We start from the raw sequence: 12824 nt of genomic DNA, 5'->3' as shown, positions 1-12824 counted from the left end.
AAAAAAAAAAAACCAACCAACCACACCCACCCCCAGCCCCTCAATGGAGAGAAGGAGCATGAGTGATAACCAGTAACCCAACACAACTAGAACATAACAAAAGACATGGAAATCTACAAAATTCATCTATTTACTGGAATGTAATTCTGTTCAGCCGCACTCTGTCCCCCCCAACAGAATGTTCCAACACATTATAAGTTCAATTAGTTCATTACACAGGAATCCACATTAAGACATGCTTTGGATGTGATAGGATGAGTCCGTAAGTGGACATTTGTTTCTCCCTCCAAAGGCTCCAATGTAAACTATAGGGAAGCATCTTGCTGCCCTATACATCAAAAGGACCTGGCTTCAGTAACTTATGCCCAAAGCATCCAAAATAGATGAAGATACTAGTACACAAGCTATCTATCTTTGACTTCTCTGTCAATAAACAAATGGTGCCTCAAAATTATCTTCTATGCATAATGACACATCCATTAGCAAAAGCACTCTTCTTTCTAAATCATCCAACCATTACAGCATTATTGAGTAAAACATGCCCATGTTAAATTCTCGCCTGGTGAAACTACTCCCCCAAATTATCCCAACTAATGTAGGCTGCACTTCCTTAGTATTAATTTTGAAAGATTTGATCGAAAATAGTCTCTCGACATTCTCGGGGTAAGGCTGTGTAGTTCTTACCCTCTGGGACCTCGATATGCGGGAGCCTTGTGCACCAAGTACACCCTTTTTTATTGAAAATAGTCCTTTAGTGTCCGGTCTCCAAATACAAGAATCACTTTCCAAAGGAAACAAATGAGCTGGACAAATAATACTCACATTCTTTCAACTCCCAGTCATTCTCACATCTTTCTACTCCCAGTCACAAAACTCAACTTAACTAAGCCTGATCCCAACTAATTGGGGTCAACTACATGTATCCTATTTCCGATTCAACTCTATTCAAAGAATACTTGTTACCAACCCTAGTTCATGCATGCCTTTTCTCACTACTTCTCCCGGACATTTTAGGCCTTCCCTTGCTTTTTTGGCTCCTCCAATTTGAATTATATCACTTCTTAACTGGGCATTCAGACATCTTCGTTGCACATTTCCAGGCCATGTCAAACAATTTTCTCTCAACTTATCATTTATTGGAGTTACTACTGAATTACCTCTAATGTGTTCATGTCTTACTTTCCTTTTCTAGTTTTACCACCTGTCCATCTAAACATCCTCATCTCGGTTGCAGTAATTTTCTTTACATGTTTCTTCACCACCCAATTTTTAGCTTCATACATCATTCTTGGTCTTATAGCTGTCCTATAAGATTTTCCTCTGAGCTTTAGGCCTGGCTCTTACTTTTATAATTCTCGATCAAAAGGGGGTTTCTAAATCATCTGGTTCAAGCCCTCATCATTTTGTCATCCATCTGTGATGCAGAATTGAAGACCTATAAGAGAAGAGGAAGGAAGGTCGACCACCACCACAGTGGCTGAGGTCGACCAAGGATGTTTCCAAGCCCCACGGCTTGGGTTTGATGGGGATTTAGTTGGATTTAGTTTACAAATTAGTTTCTAATTTTAGCTTCTGATTGGAGTCCAATGTTAGTTTCTAATTCCAGTCTAAAGTTAGTTTCCTTTCTCATTAGTTACAATCTCAGTTTTTTTAGTAACTATATTTTAGCAATTTAGCCATGTCAGTTTTAGTAACTTTGAGTTACTAAATTTTTGTAAGCATTCCCCATCATTATAAATAAAGAAAGGGGTTCTTTATGCCCCACGATTTTGACAATTAAAAAGAGAAAAGCTTCATGCTGCTGCCGCTGGGTTTTCTCCATGGCTATACCTTTGTGTTTGATCAAGTGTTAGGGATTGGTGTGTGATCCGATCGACACTCTGCGACGAGAAGTCTGGGTGGGTATTTTCTTATCTGGTTTTCTTATAGGATTCTCTTCTCCAGCAGTTCAAGTAAGTGATCAAACTTCTCTGCAGATTTCTGGGTTGGTCTTCTCTGTTTTCTCCCTGTCGGCCTAGCTGTTCTTGAAGTTCTGACCATCCGATGGCCACCAAATTTTGATCGAAGGCTAGTTCCTTCCTGAAGGTGGTTCAATCCAAATTTCATGCCCATCAGACCAGGGGTTTGTCTGGTCTGGTGATTTTTCTGATCCTGGCCGATTGTATTTCTGCCCAGAATTGAGTTCTGGTTTGATGGTTTTGTTGCTGTGGTATTGCTGCTGCGTATGGCCTATTTAATACCCTAGTTTCTGCTACTGTTTAGTCCTACAACTGGTGATAACTGATTTCTGTAATTCTGAGTTCTGAGTTCCCTGTGTTGCTGTTTTGTGGAATCGATTCTGGTTTTACCTAATCTGTGATGAAGTTGGTTGCTGCCCTTGTTCCTAAATGGACTGAATCTTCTAATAGTAATTTGAGATTATCATATGCTATTTAATATTCTACTGTTGAAGTTTCCTGAAGCTGTTGGGATCGACTGCAAGGTTCTAGAACCTGCTGTCCAGATTTGTTATTATACTGCTGTTGGTTTACTTGATGGATTTTTATTGTTCTTTGGTATATAATTTCCTGCAGTTTTGGGCCTGGTTGGGTGTCCAATCTAGTCCTACATTAATTTGTTTATACAGTAGTGACTAGGTATTTTGACATTAATTTACAATAGCCGGGATGTCCTCCCAAAATCTTCCCTATTCATTACAATATATTTTCACTAGGGAATTAAAACGGGGATATTGAGTTGGATTGATCACAGGTGATCCCAATCTTGATCGGATGATCCTGGCCAATCCTGTATGAGAAGGTAATAAATACCTTGATAAGATTTTGAATTAGTTTTGGTGCTGGTGTTGGATTGGTGGATTGGCCACTGGTGATCCAATCCTCATATTTGAAATCATGATCATTACCCCGTCTACCACAGTGGCCTTTGAATTTTTGGAATTACATGTTTTCCTTGCCTTCGTTTGTTTAAATTAAAGCCTTATAACTTCTAATGGCTTTCATCAAAATAGAAATTTCTAATGGCAAAGGCCGACCTGTTCTATTTTAGATCCATAAAATTTGATTGTTGTGCATCTAATATTCCTATGTCATCCATTGCTGTGGGGGATGCATCTACGACATGAGAATAGTTATTTCTGGAACTTGCATCTTGAGAAAGTATATGAGTGATGTTCTGATATAAAGTGGATGTGGAGATTGCTAGGGGATGTTTTACTTTATCCCTCCAACCACAAGATTGGTTTCTATCAAAACACAGGCACATACATGCACGCAAGATAGAATATGTCATGGCCCATATCTTAGAACAATTAGTTGTTTCAGGCAATTTTCACGGTTGTCACTTTGTGATTTGTGCAGCATGGCAGGTGTCACCACAGGGAATGTTGACTACTTGGCAAATGCAATTCATGAAGTCACTAAATCTGGTTAAAGAGGCAGAAGATATTCTTTAGATGCTAATTATATCATTCATTAACAGGTACGAAAATTTGGGAAATGAACCCTTCATATGTAACCTAATTTTGGATCTTGTGGTGGCCATTTTTCTTAGTTTATGAACTGCTGGTCTTGCAGAATAGATCAGAAGTAATTCACTTGCCGGTTTCTGTGATTCACTCTGGCCTTTCCCCATCACTAGGAAAGCTGCAAAGAACGTGAAATGAATACTGGACTACAATTTTTTGTCATTCCTGTTAGTTACAATGGTTTCAGGGATTACATCCCATCAAGACCGAATAGCATGTTCCCCAAAGCCATTTCACAGGTTTTTCAAGGATTGGGGTTTACAGAAACAGAGGGTTGAGCTTGTAATTCACTTCGTTTGTGTCATTTGAGTCCAGCTTTGTTCCTCGGTGCAGACGCTTGTATTGTTCTAGTGTGAAACTTGCCTTCTGTATCAAAAGAAGTAATAATAATAAAAATAAAAATCTTAGCTTCAGTCCAGTGGGGTTAAATTCTAGAGTTCACTGTTATGGTTTGGGGGTTCCAATGTAGGAAAAAACGAAACAATGTTGGAGGGTGCTGTTATTGATAAGAATCAACATTCTTTGCCCAGATCGGAGTGAATCCAAACCATCAAGCCAGTGAGGGAATTAGGTGGGTGATGTTTTGAAGATCAAATTAATCAACATGGTCTTGTAAGGTCAAATTTAATGCAAGGCAAGACAGCAGCAGTGGCGACAAACATGCCAGCAAGTCATTTGAAATTTGATGATATTCCGATTTAACTTTTCACTCCTGATTTGATGTAGGCCTTCCGACCGACCGACGTCCCATATGTGCAGTGGTTTGGTTCACTTCTGGCCAGTAATTTTGGACGAGTCGCTCCTCTGGAAACTGCAGAGTTCAAATAGCTGGAAAGAGTCCCAAGACGAAACCAAAAGTTGCATCACTACTCCTAGAGCTGAAATCTCTTAATACCTGAATTTATACTCTGCCAAAGAAGTAGAACATCTCTGTGGGAAAGGTCATCACTCCCTCTCCCTGCACTTCTTCATTTTTTATACATGCGGCCATAGAATCACACTTTTTACAAGTTTACATGGCTCATTTACAAAAGGAAAAGGTTTTCCTCCACCATGGATGTTGGAAATGTACACCCGCCATCTAGGGTCCCCCCGCCCCCCCCAAAACTATAAAAAATTGATGATACCCCTCGTGTCCCCAATGTCCATCCCAAGGCACCCACATCCATAGATGAAGGAATTCCTCATTCACCATGGGTGAAGGAAAATTGCCTTCTTTGAAAAGCGATTCACACAGTACACACCCTCTCAAACTCTCTCTCGCTACCTTGACCGTATAGGTCTCCCAATGAATGAATCATCAAACACTCATTTCCTTGCACCCATTGACTTGGTGTAGAAGATGTCAATACACGTGGGCGGCATTTTGATCCCTCTCCCTTTTATTTTATTATTATTATTATTAGGTTTTGAGGCATTACTTGAAAAGCCTATACACAATGAATTCAAAATCCATGTCTACCAATAACTGAAGACTTGATTGTTGGCCAACTAGAATACAGCCGTCCTGACTCCTGACGATGGGTTGTTGGGGTTGGAGAAATTGGCCCAATCCAAGGAGAACCCAGTTGATTAGATCTTCATCAATCTCTTCATATTGATCATTATTCTAATATAGTCCAGACCAGAGACAAGCAAGGAACAAAGTGTTTTAGCTGGCTCTTTGTTTAAACAATTGATTTGGTCAAAATTCATATATATTGTTTAGTAAAACTTATAACTTTCAGCGAAATTTTGTCAGATTTTTCTTTACGTCAAACTTCTTATCATATTACAGATAACATAAGTCAAGCTTGTATGCTTATAGGAAGTTTGAAAATAGAATGATGGTGTAATAGTTCTCACAAAGAGAGAGAGATGGCAAAGCTTAGAGGAAGATTATATAAATAAGGTGACTAGAAGCCTAGAATTGGAGTTCGTGCAATTTTGACATCTTTAAATCGTCTCTACAGTACCACTTGTGAAGGTGGTCAAGGTGTTGAGATTGAGATTGAGATTGAATATGAAGAAAAAAAAAAAAGGGAAGTCCATCACAAACATGGACAAGCGTGCAAGAAGAAGGGGGAAGGGGGAAGGGGGAGTGATGCTCAACTGAGGATCTTCACTAAGGTAGACATCAACTTTGGTTTTGCTAAAATTCTCAATCCCCAAGTCCATAAGCATTATTGACAACCTTCCTACTCTTCAAACCAAAAAAAACAAAAACCTAAAAGGTTCATACGCGTTTATGGAACCCCCATATGCTGCCGCGCATATAGGGGGCACATTTGGTCAAGAAAAAGAGAATGAGAGAGCATATATTATTAATAGAGTGTACATCAGTTTCCTTAAAAAGATTATAGACCCTTAACTATATACAAATCTTAAATCATCTCCCCTAAATCTATCCAAATGAACATATAAATATAGGTGGATCGAGGTTAAGTATACTGTCAGCTTTTTTGGAGTTGGTGGCTCAACCAATACAATGGCAGAAGTGGAAGGGTCATAAGGAACTTTTCCAAGGGGAGGTGGAGAGAGAAAGACACAGATTTGGATATATCGGTGGCATTCCCATCGTTTTCCTTGTAAACAAATACTACCAAAAAAAATAGTGTATAAATAAATTTTGGTAAAATAACCTTTTTCATGCCAGGGTATTGACCACCTCTCACATTGTTTTTTATTATTTTCTTTTTCCTTTTCTGACCATGTCAGCCTCATGTACATATGGATGAGTTCTTCATCTTTACTGCCATTGATGTGGTATGTAGAACCTTCCTACACTAGCATTATGGGAACTCCCTCTCCTATTTGTTTAACCTTTCTAATCAAATATAATCTATCAATAAAAGAGACTTGAAATTTACCATCTTGCTAAAACAAATTGAAGTTCTAAGGAGTTAAGTGAGGGCTATCTAATGACACCTCTAAATTTTTTTTTTTTAACACCTTTGCAGGTGTATTTAAAATATAGTCTTCTTTTGACTGCCGCTTGTCTTATTCTCAAAAAAAAATTAAATTTGGGGGTTAAAAAATATTTTCAAAATTATTTAAAAATAATTTATCATTATATCAATGTCAATAGTCACATTTATCTCGCACAATTTACACGTATGCATGTAAAATGATAAGATTTTATGCTCATTAAAAATAAAACTTGTATTAAAATTAGTAATTATTTAACACCTTAAAAGATAACAATAATATATATATATATATATATATATATAACAGGGTCCAAATGGTTCCTTTTAATTTATGGACGTAGCCGATACAAGGACACCCCATAAACAGAATAAGTTTGTTGCAAGTATGATCCAGTGACCAAACCCAAAAGATTCTAAGTGTTAATTAAATTCATGGAATATAATCATAGGAGATTTGCCTTATGGCTAACCCTTAGAACCATTTGCTAGGGATTCAAACTACAGAAAAAATTTGTATCTTTTATTACGTGATGACCAATAAAAGGATTATAATATTGAAAAAATTAATAAATATGATAGTCTTTTTTTTTCTTTTTGTTGATAAATTTAGCATTAATTGTAACTTATAAAGCCACTGAGCAATATCTTATGTGTCCTTCTTGACATACATTAATTAGAAACAGTCAACCCATTAATCAGAACTTTTATATGGTCTTCAATTTTCGAAGGTCATGTGTTAAGGATTATTAAATATAAATTTGCCCTTTCATTTCAGTCCCCAAAGCACACCTCCATTTAAAGATGTATCATCAATCTTGCTGATTGGTTTCCCTTGGATCTTCATTTAAATGTCTTAATTAAGGAACAATGTTAATTTTATTATGTTATATTCCCTAATATATAAATTGGAATCATGTGGTCGGTGGTCCTTTGAAGGTCCAGACTGGAAAGAGAACACGTATGAGTTTACACAGAGAGAGAGAGAGAGAGAGATGAATGAGAAGCGTAGACAATGGTCAAAATGAATCCGCATTTTATGGATTGAGAGTCAGGTAAGCAGTTCTTTTCAACATCCAATTTCAAAGCTTGGCCTTTCACAACTCTTACTAAGTAAAGATGAAAATGTTCTTGGCGATTCTTGTTTAATCTTCCTTATTATTAAAAAAAAATCTGCCTTCTAGATACTCATGTTCTCTTAATCTGCCTTCTAGATACAGTACATCTTTTACTGTATTTCTTTAGATTCCTATCAAAGCTAATTAATATTTTTTCAAGCAAACAAAAAGTCCACCCTAAGAAAAAAGATAAATTTTATCTGAACTTGAATGAACTATCTAATCTAGCAAATTCTGGGTTTTGATGGTTAGTCTCAAGCTTCTGACTACAGTGAACCCAACCCCTCTACCAACCCCCAAAAAATAAGTGATCATTTTTAGAAAGATGAAAACCTAATATGATGTATTAGAAAAGAATGAAAATCACAAATAAACAAATAAACAATTACACAATGCAAGGATTTACTTGGTTTGGCAAGATTACCTACGTCCTCAGTGTGATAATATATACTTAACTATCAATAGAGAATAGGGGTTACAACTACTCATCCTGATCACGCCTCTCTCAGATTTAGAGAATAAATCATCGCTACAATTTATAACAAAACCTACACAGGCACACATTACCAAAATTTATTGCAAATCATGCGATCTTTTAATGGCCTTTTTGAATCAACTCACATATGCAAACGCTAGAATACAAGACATTTTACTCCCAACATCAACATCAACATCCTTAGTTTAGCAATTAATTGGTAATTACCTCCAAAATGGGTGATTATTACTAGATAGGTTGTGAATCCTAAACACACTTCTCATTGTTTTAAGAGTTTGGTACATATATCATACTCCAACCAGGGATATGAATAAGAGAATCATAAGATTAGAAGCTTAAATATTCAAGGCTGGATTATCTTATAAGCAATCATTCAACAAAGTGAAACCGAATATTCAGGGTTTTTCAATCTCCATTTCCAATGTGATCATGTCAATAAATTGAATCTCTTAATATCACCTAATTGAATCTTAAGTCTCATCTTAATATTTGTCTTTGCATAACTTTTTCATGATTCTTGTTGTGGTGCTGAAGCTTGTCGACAGTGCACCTCATGTATTAAACAATAAGGGGATAGATTGGAGGTGGGGGTTAGCTAATGTGATGGAAAGAACTGACAGAAACTAAGCCTGCACCTGAGAAGCTAGATTGATGATGAGAACCACCCCTCAACTGTTTCATTTTTTGAATCTAATAGATGATTATAAAGACTTGTTACCATTAATTACTAGATACAAGTGGTAGCCTAAACTTTGGAACTCATCATCTCACGTGCAATTCCATAGAAAAGAGGAAAGCTCAAAGAGAATTATGGCAACCATTCTAAAAAAGCCCTTGAATTTCCCTAAGACTACCATGATCTAGGTTCAGTGGATGAGAGATTTAGATATATATATATATATATATATTTAAATGGATTCTGTTGAAAACGTTGCCAAATTCAATTGTTGCACAGAGAAGACGCAGAAAAGTGGGGATTTTGAAGGGAAGATGAAGCAAGATTAGAATTCTTTTGAGGAACACCTTTTTAATAGAAGAATTTATATATAATTGGAAGTTTAGAAAAGACAAGATAAGATGCCACACTTTGAAGCAACCACGACGGAAGACCAAATTCTATCACATCTCTATAGGCTTCCATAAAATCATATAATATATATATATATAGAGAGAGAGAGATTAAATATATAAATACATACAATACACTTCCCAATATTTCTAACTATTGATGGGTTTCTCTTTCCCCCCTCCCACTTAGGTTGAACTCCACACGCCAAGGAAACCCAAACAAATTTAATTAGAAAGTATAACTTGCTGGCGAGATCGTTGACCACCCAACTGTACATTACATATAATCATAATTTGTCACTTTCTCTCTACATACATAATTCTCTCTCTCTCTCTCTCCCTCTCTCTCTCTCTCTCATTTGCGTTTAGAAATTGAAACTTCTTGCCGAGTGCTCACCGTTCAAATGTTTGATCCTCTAATGGGCTGTGCTTGCATATGGAAAAGAGTTGACCAATTTAACCCATGACTAGCCGGCCATAGGCATAAAGTGTGTAAGCAAAGAAAGTTATCTCCATATCATCAAGTATCTAAATTTACCAAGTTGTCTTCCAAAGGTATGTGAGATGCCGGGAGTGGAGAGACACCAAGAGAGAGGAAGTGAGTGAGGATTCAAGATATAAATATCCAAGTGGGAACCCAAGGGGTACAACGTAGTTATAAAGTTTGTATAAGAGCTAAGCCAGGATCCAACCATTCCCAGTCATAGTGTGGTAATGTAAAGAGTGAGAATCTGTGAGGATAAGACTCTAATCTGATGAAACAATTCTGAGAAAGAAAAATGATTTGATCATAGGATCAGATGGTCTATTGAATGGTTACAACTGAGTCATTCACAACTACCATGAAGATCCCCCCCGCTCCACCCTCAAAAAAAAAAAAAAAAAATCCACATAAACAAGGACAAAATTAAAGGAAAATATAAAAACTCTAACATGTGACATCCAAATACTTCAAAATGCTCAAACTACCTTATCTAGATAACACATAGATCGATTTTTCTAGTGGTTGGATGGGACTAGTGTGAAATAAATTTAGGACTTACAGTAGGGGAGAGAAAATGGATTAGTTGCTCGTACGATCACCTGATCGTATGAGTCAACATCCAACATTTGTCATTTTTATTTTCAAATATATCCCTTTTTATCTTTATAATAGTATAATGAATAACAGGTGTTGAATACTGACTCATACGACTAGGTGATCGTATGAGCGGATCCTACCTAGGGGAGAAAGAGGATATTGAAGAGACACTAAAAGGCTAAAAGCCTAAAAGCACCATTTTTTTTTTTTTTTTAAATTGCAATGTAACTTGGGAAAAGGTTAAGGGACATGTACTGCAGCCCCATCACTCATAAGTTATCACCAAATAAATTCTCAGAAGCTTCTCTGACTCTACATGGAAGATTAATCACAATAACAAACCATACCTTTTGTCTCCCCTTTCTTCAATGATGCTTCAAATGCACAGAAAAGCATGCACTGGAACCCTAAGATTCAGCACAGTGAGCCAAGACACCTGCACGTGCAATGACTCCAGTCTGTCCACTCTCAGAACCCTAAGATTGCCGGAGTTGAATCATCCGAAAAATCAAAATTGCAGCCGGAGAGCTTGTGTTGTGGACAAGTACTTGTGCTTCCCTGACTGGTTCTTCTTCTAGGGCATTTAATGTACTTACTCATTAATTAGAAGAGAAAAATGAACAGATAAAGAGGCTTCTATGGTGCAAGTAAAGTATCAGATGAGAAAGAAGAAACCCCTTCTGCTTTTGAAGTAAAATGCACTTGAAAAAATGTGGAACAGAAAAGAAGTTATCTATTAAGAAAGAAATTGAGAAACCCATCCAGATTTAAGGGTTTTTAACACCTTTGATTTCCAATAATGATTAATGATTTAAGACTTTTAACACTTTTCCAATCATGATTAATGATTACTATTTATTTTTTCAAGAAAAAGGGAAAATAAACCCAAATTAACAATCAAATATTTCCTTCCCCTTAATTCCACATGGTTCGTAATAAGAAAGATGTAAGATGAAATTGAAGCCAACAAATAATTCTAGCCAAAATAGGAAACATTTTCACTAGTAATGGAACTATAGTCGATAGTGGTAGAAGGGGGAGTATACATGGTAGAAGAAGAAGAAGAAGCAGTGGGAGCAGCACCAGTAGCGGCAACAACAACAACATCAGTTGCATTTGCAGGAGATGGCTGCGGCGGAGCACGAGCCGGTGATGGTGGTGGTGGTGCGGCAACTGACACGGCGGCCACGGTAGAAAGCAAAGCGGCGGCATGTGATGATGAAAGGAGATTAGCACTATTTTCCCTATACTTATATTTCATTATCTCATTTCGTACTGCATTGAGCTCAGCCTGTAAAGATTGAACTTGTTGTTGTAAGGCTGAGATTGCACCCATGCACCCATAAACTGGATCCCTAAGCCTCACGTTCGCCTCATAAACTAGACTATTAGCTGCATCGGCTCTTTGGCTCTCTGGCACTTCCTGAATTTCAATTGATGAAAAAACCATTTTAATGAGAAAGAAAATGGATTTAATTTGTTGATTCATACAAAGAAGGGGAAAAGGAATTAATTAAATTGGGGTCTCAACTCTCACCATTAGCATCTTGGAGACGTTGCTTGCACCAAAGACCTTATGGACAGAAGCGAATTTCTGGGGCTCATGAGGTGAGAAGTAAGGAGAGAAAGGGCATTCCTGAGCACACCTTCTTCTCAGAAGCTTACAAGCAGCACAAGGTGTAATGGTATTAAGGGTTCCAGGAGTGCCCAACATGTGTCTCCTGCCCATTCGATCATATGCATCTGCTTCTCTCTTGATCTTCTTACCTATCTCATCAAATCTCTCTCTGAAAACCAAACAAAACCCAAATAAGAACAAATAAGATTTACGGGTGGGTTGAGTTAGCACACAATGGAAAATTAGGATTAGGGTTTTGATATTTCTGTAGAGAGTGTGAAAAAGTTTGTATACATTTTTTTTTCCAATTAATTACCTTTCTCTGGACATCCAAGCATGCTCCTTGGCGATGGAGAGGAGTTGCAGAGAAAAATAGAGAGATCTAGAGAGAGACAGAAGGGATTGGGGGGGTTAAAGGCTTGAAGGGAAAAAGAAAGGGGTTTATGAGAGGAGGAAGGCGTGCTTAAAAGGCAAGGTAAATGGGGAAAGTGGGCCAATGTTTATAAAAGAAACAGAAAATAGGGAAGTCGTGACTGCTTGTCTTGTTGCTGATGTACGAGGATTGGATCGTAGAGGAGATGAAGTTTGCATCAAAAGAACACGAAGAAGAAGAAGGACAGAGAGAAGGAGAGAGAGAGAGAGAGAGAGAGAGAGAGAGAGAGAAGCTTGCTCTGGTTGCTCACGTAAACTCTCACATCTGTTGACTTTAGGAAGAACCCATCTGAACTGAAAGGAGATTAATGGTGAAAGGAGGTGGGATTGCTTAAGGATTCAGTAGTTGCTGGCTTGTTGGGAGTTGGGACTGTAGACTGGGACTGCTGGGTCTGGGTGATTAAGGTCTCGGTCTTATCTTTAAATTTTATTTTATTTTCTTGTTAATCTTCAGGTGCATTTGATTAGTCCCCTCTGATTTTTAAAATTAAGATCATTATATAAATAATCAGTTTAATGTACTTTAGATAGTCTAGAGTAAATTAGTGTGTTTGGGATAGATTAAATAAAAAAGACTTA

The 12824-nt window shown here is 37.3% G+C and overlaps 2 protein-coding genes across 5 annotated transcripts in view; one reads left to right on the top strand and one right to left on the bottom strand.

The window, feature by feature from the left end:
* Window positions 1-3939, top strand: part of LOC122063455 (aspartate aminotransferase, mitochondrial-like) — a 10641-nt gene extending 6702 nt beyond the window's left edge. For 3 of the 4 annotated variants that reach the window (XM_042627162.1, XM_042627159.1, XM_042627163.1), the window contains 2 exons: window positions 3360-3480; window positions 3576-3939. In XM_042627162.1, coding sequence (XP_042483096.1) covers window positions 3360-3432 — 73 coding nt within the window. In that variant the 3' untranslated portion in view covers window positions 3433-3480; window positions 3576-3939. The remainder of the gene's footprint in view (window positions 1-3359; window positions 3481-3575) is intronic. The other variant, XM_042627160.1, reaches the window with a different exon arrangement.
* Window positions 3940-11075: 7136 nt separating this feature from the next.
* LOC122063464 (LOB domain-containing protein 15-like) lies at window positions 11076-12507 on the bottom strand. Its single transcript, XM_042627172.1, has 3 exons — window positions 12130-12507; window positions 11733-11982; window positions 11076-11618 (listed from the first exon to the last, which is right to left on the bottom strand). The coding sequence occupies exons 1-3, from the start codon at window positions 12141-12143 to the stop codon at window positions 11172-11174; spliced, it is 711 nt and encodes a 236-aa protein (XP_042483106.1). The 5' UTR covers window positions 12144-12507; the 3' UTR covers window positions 11076-11171.
* Window positions 12508-12824: the final 317 nt, after the last annotated feature.

This window comes from Macadamia integrifolia, unplaced genomic scaffold (assembly GCF_013358625.1).
Source record: "Macadamia integrifolia cultivar HAES 741 unplaced genomic scaffold, SCU_Mint_v3 scaffold1330, whole genome shotgun sequence".
Classification (NCBI taxonomy): Eukaryota; Viridiplantae; Streptophyta; class Magnoliopsida; order Proteales; family Proteaceae; genus Macadamia; species Macadamia integrifolia.
Note: the sequence above shows the minus strand (reverse complement) of the source record. Positions and strands in the feature narration are given on the sequence as shown.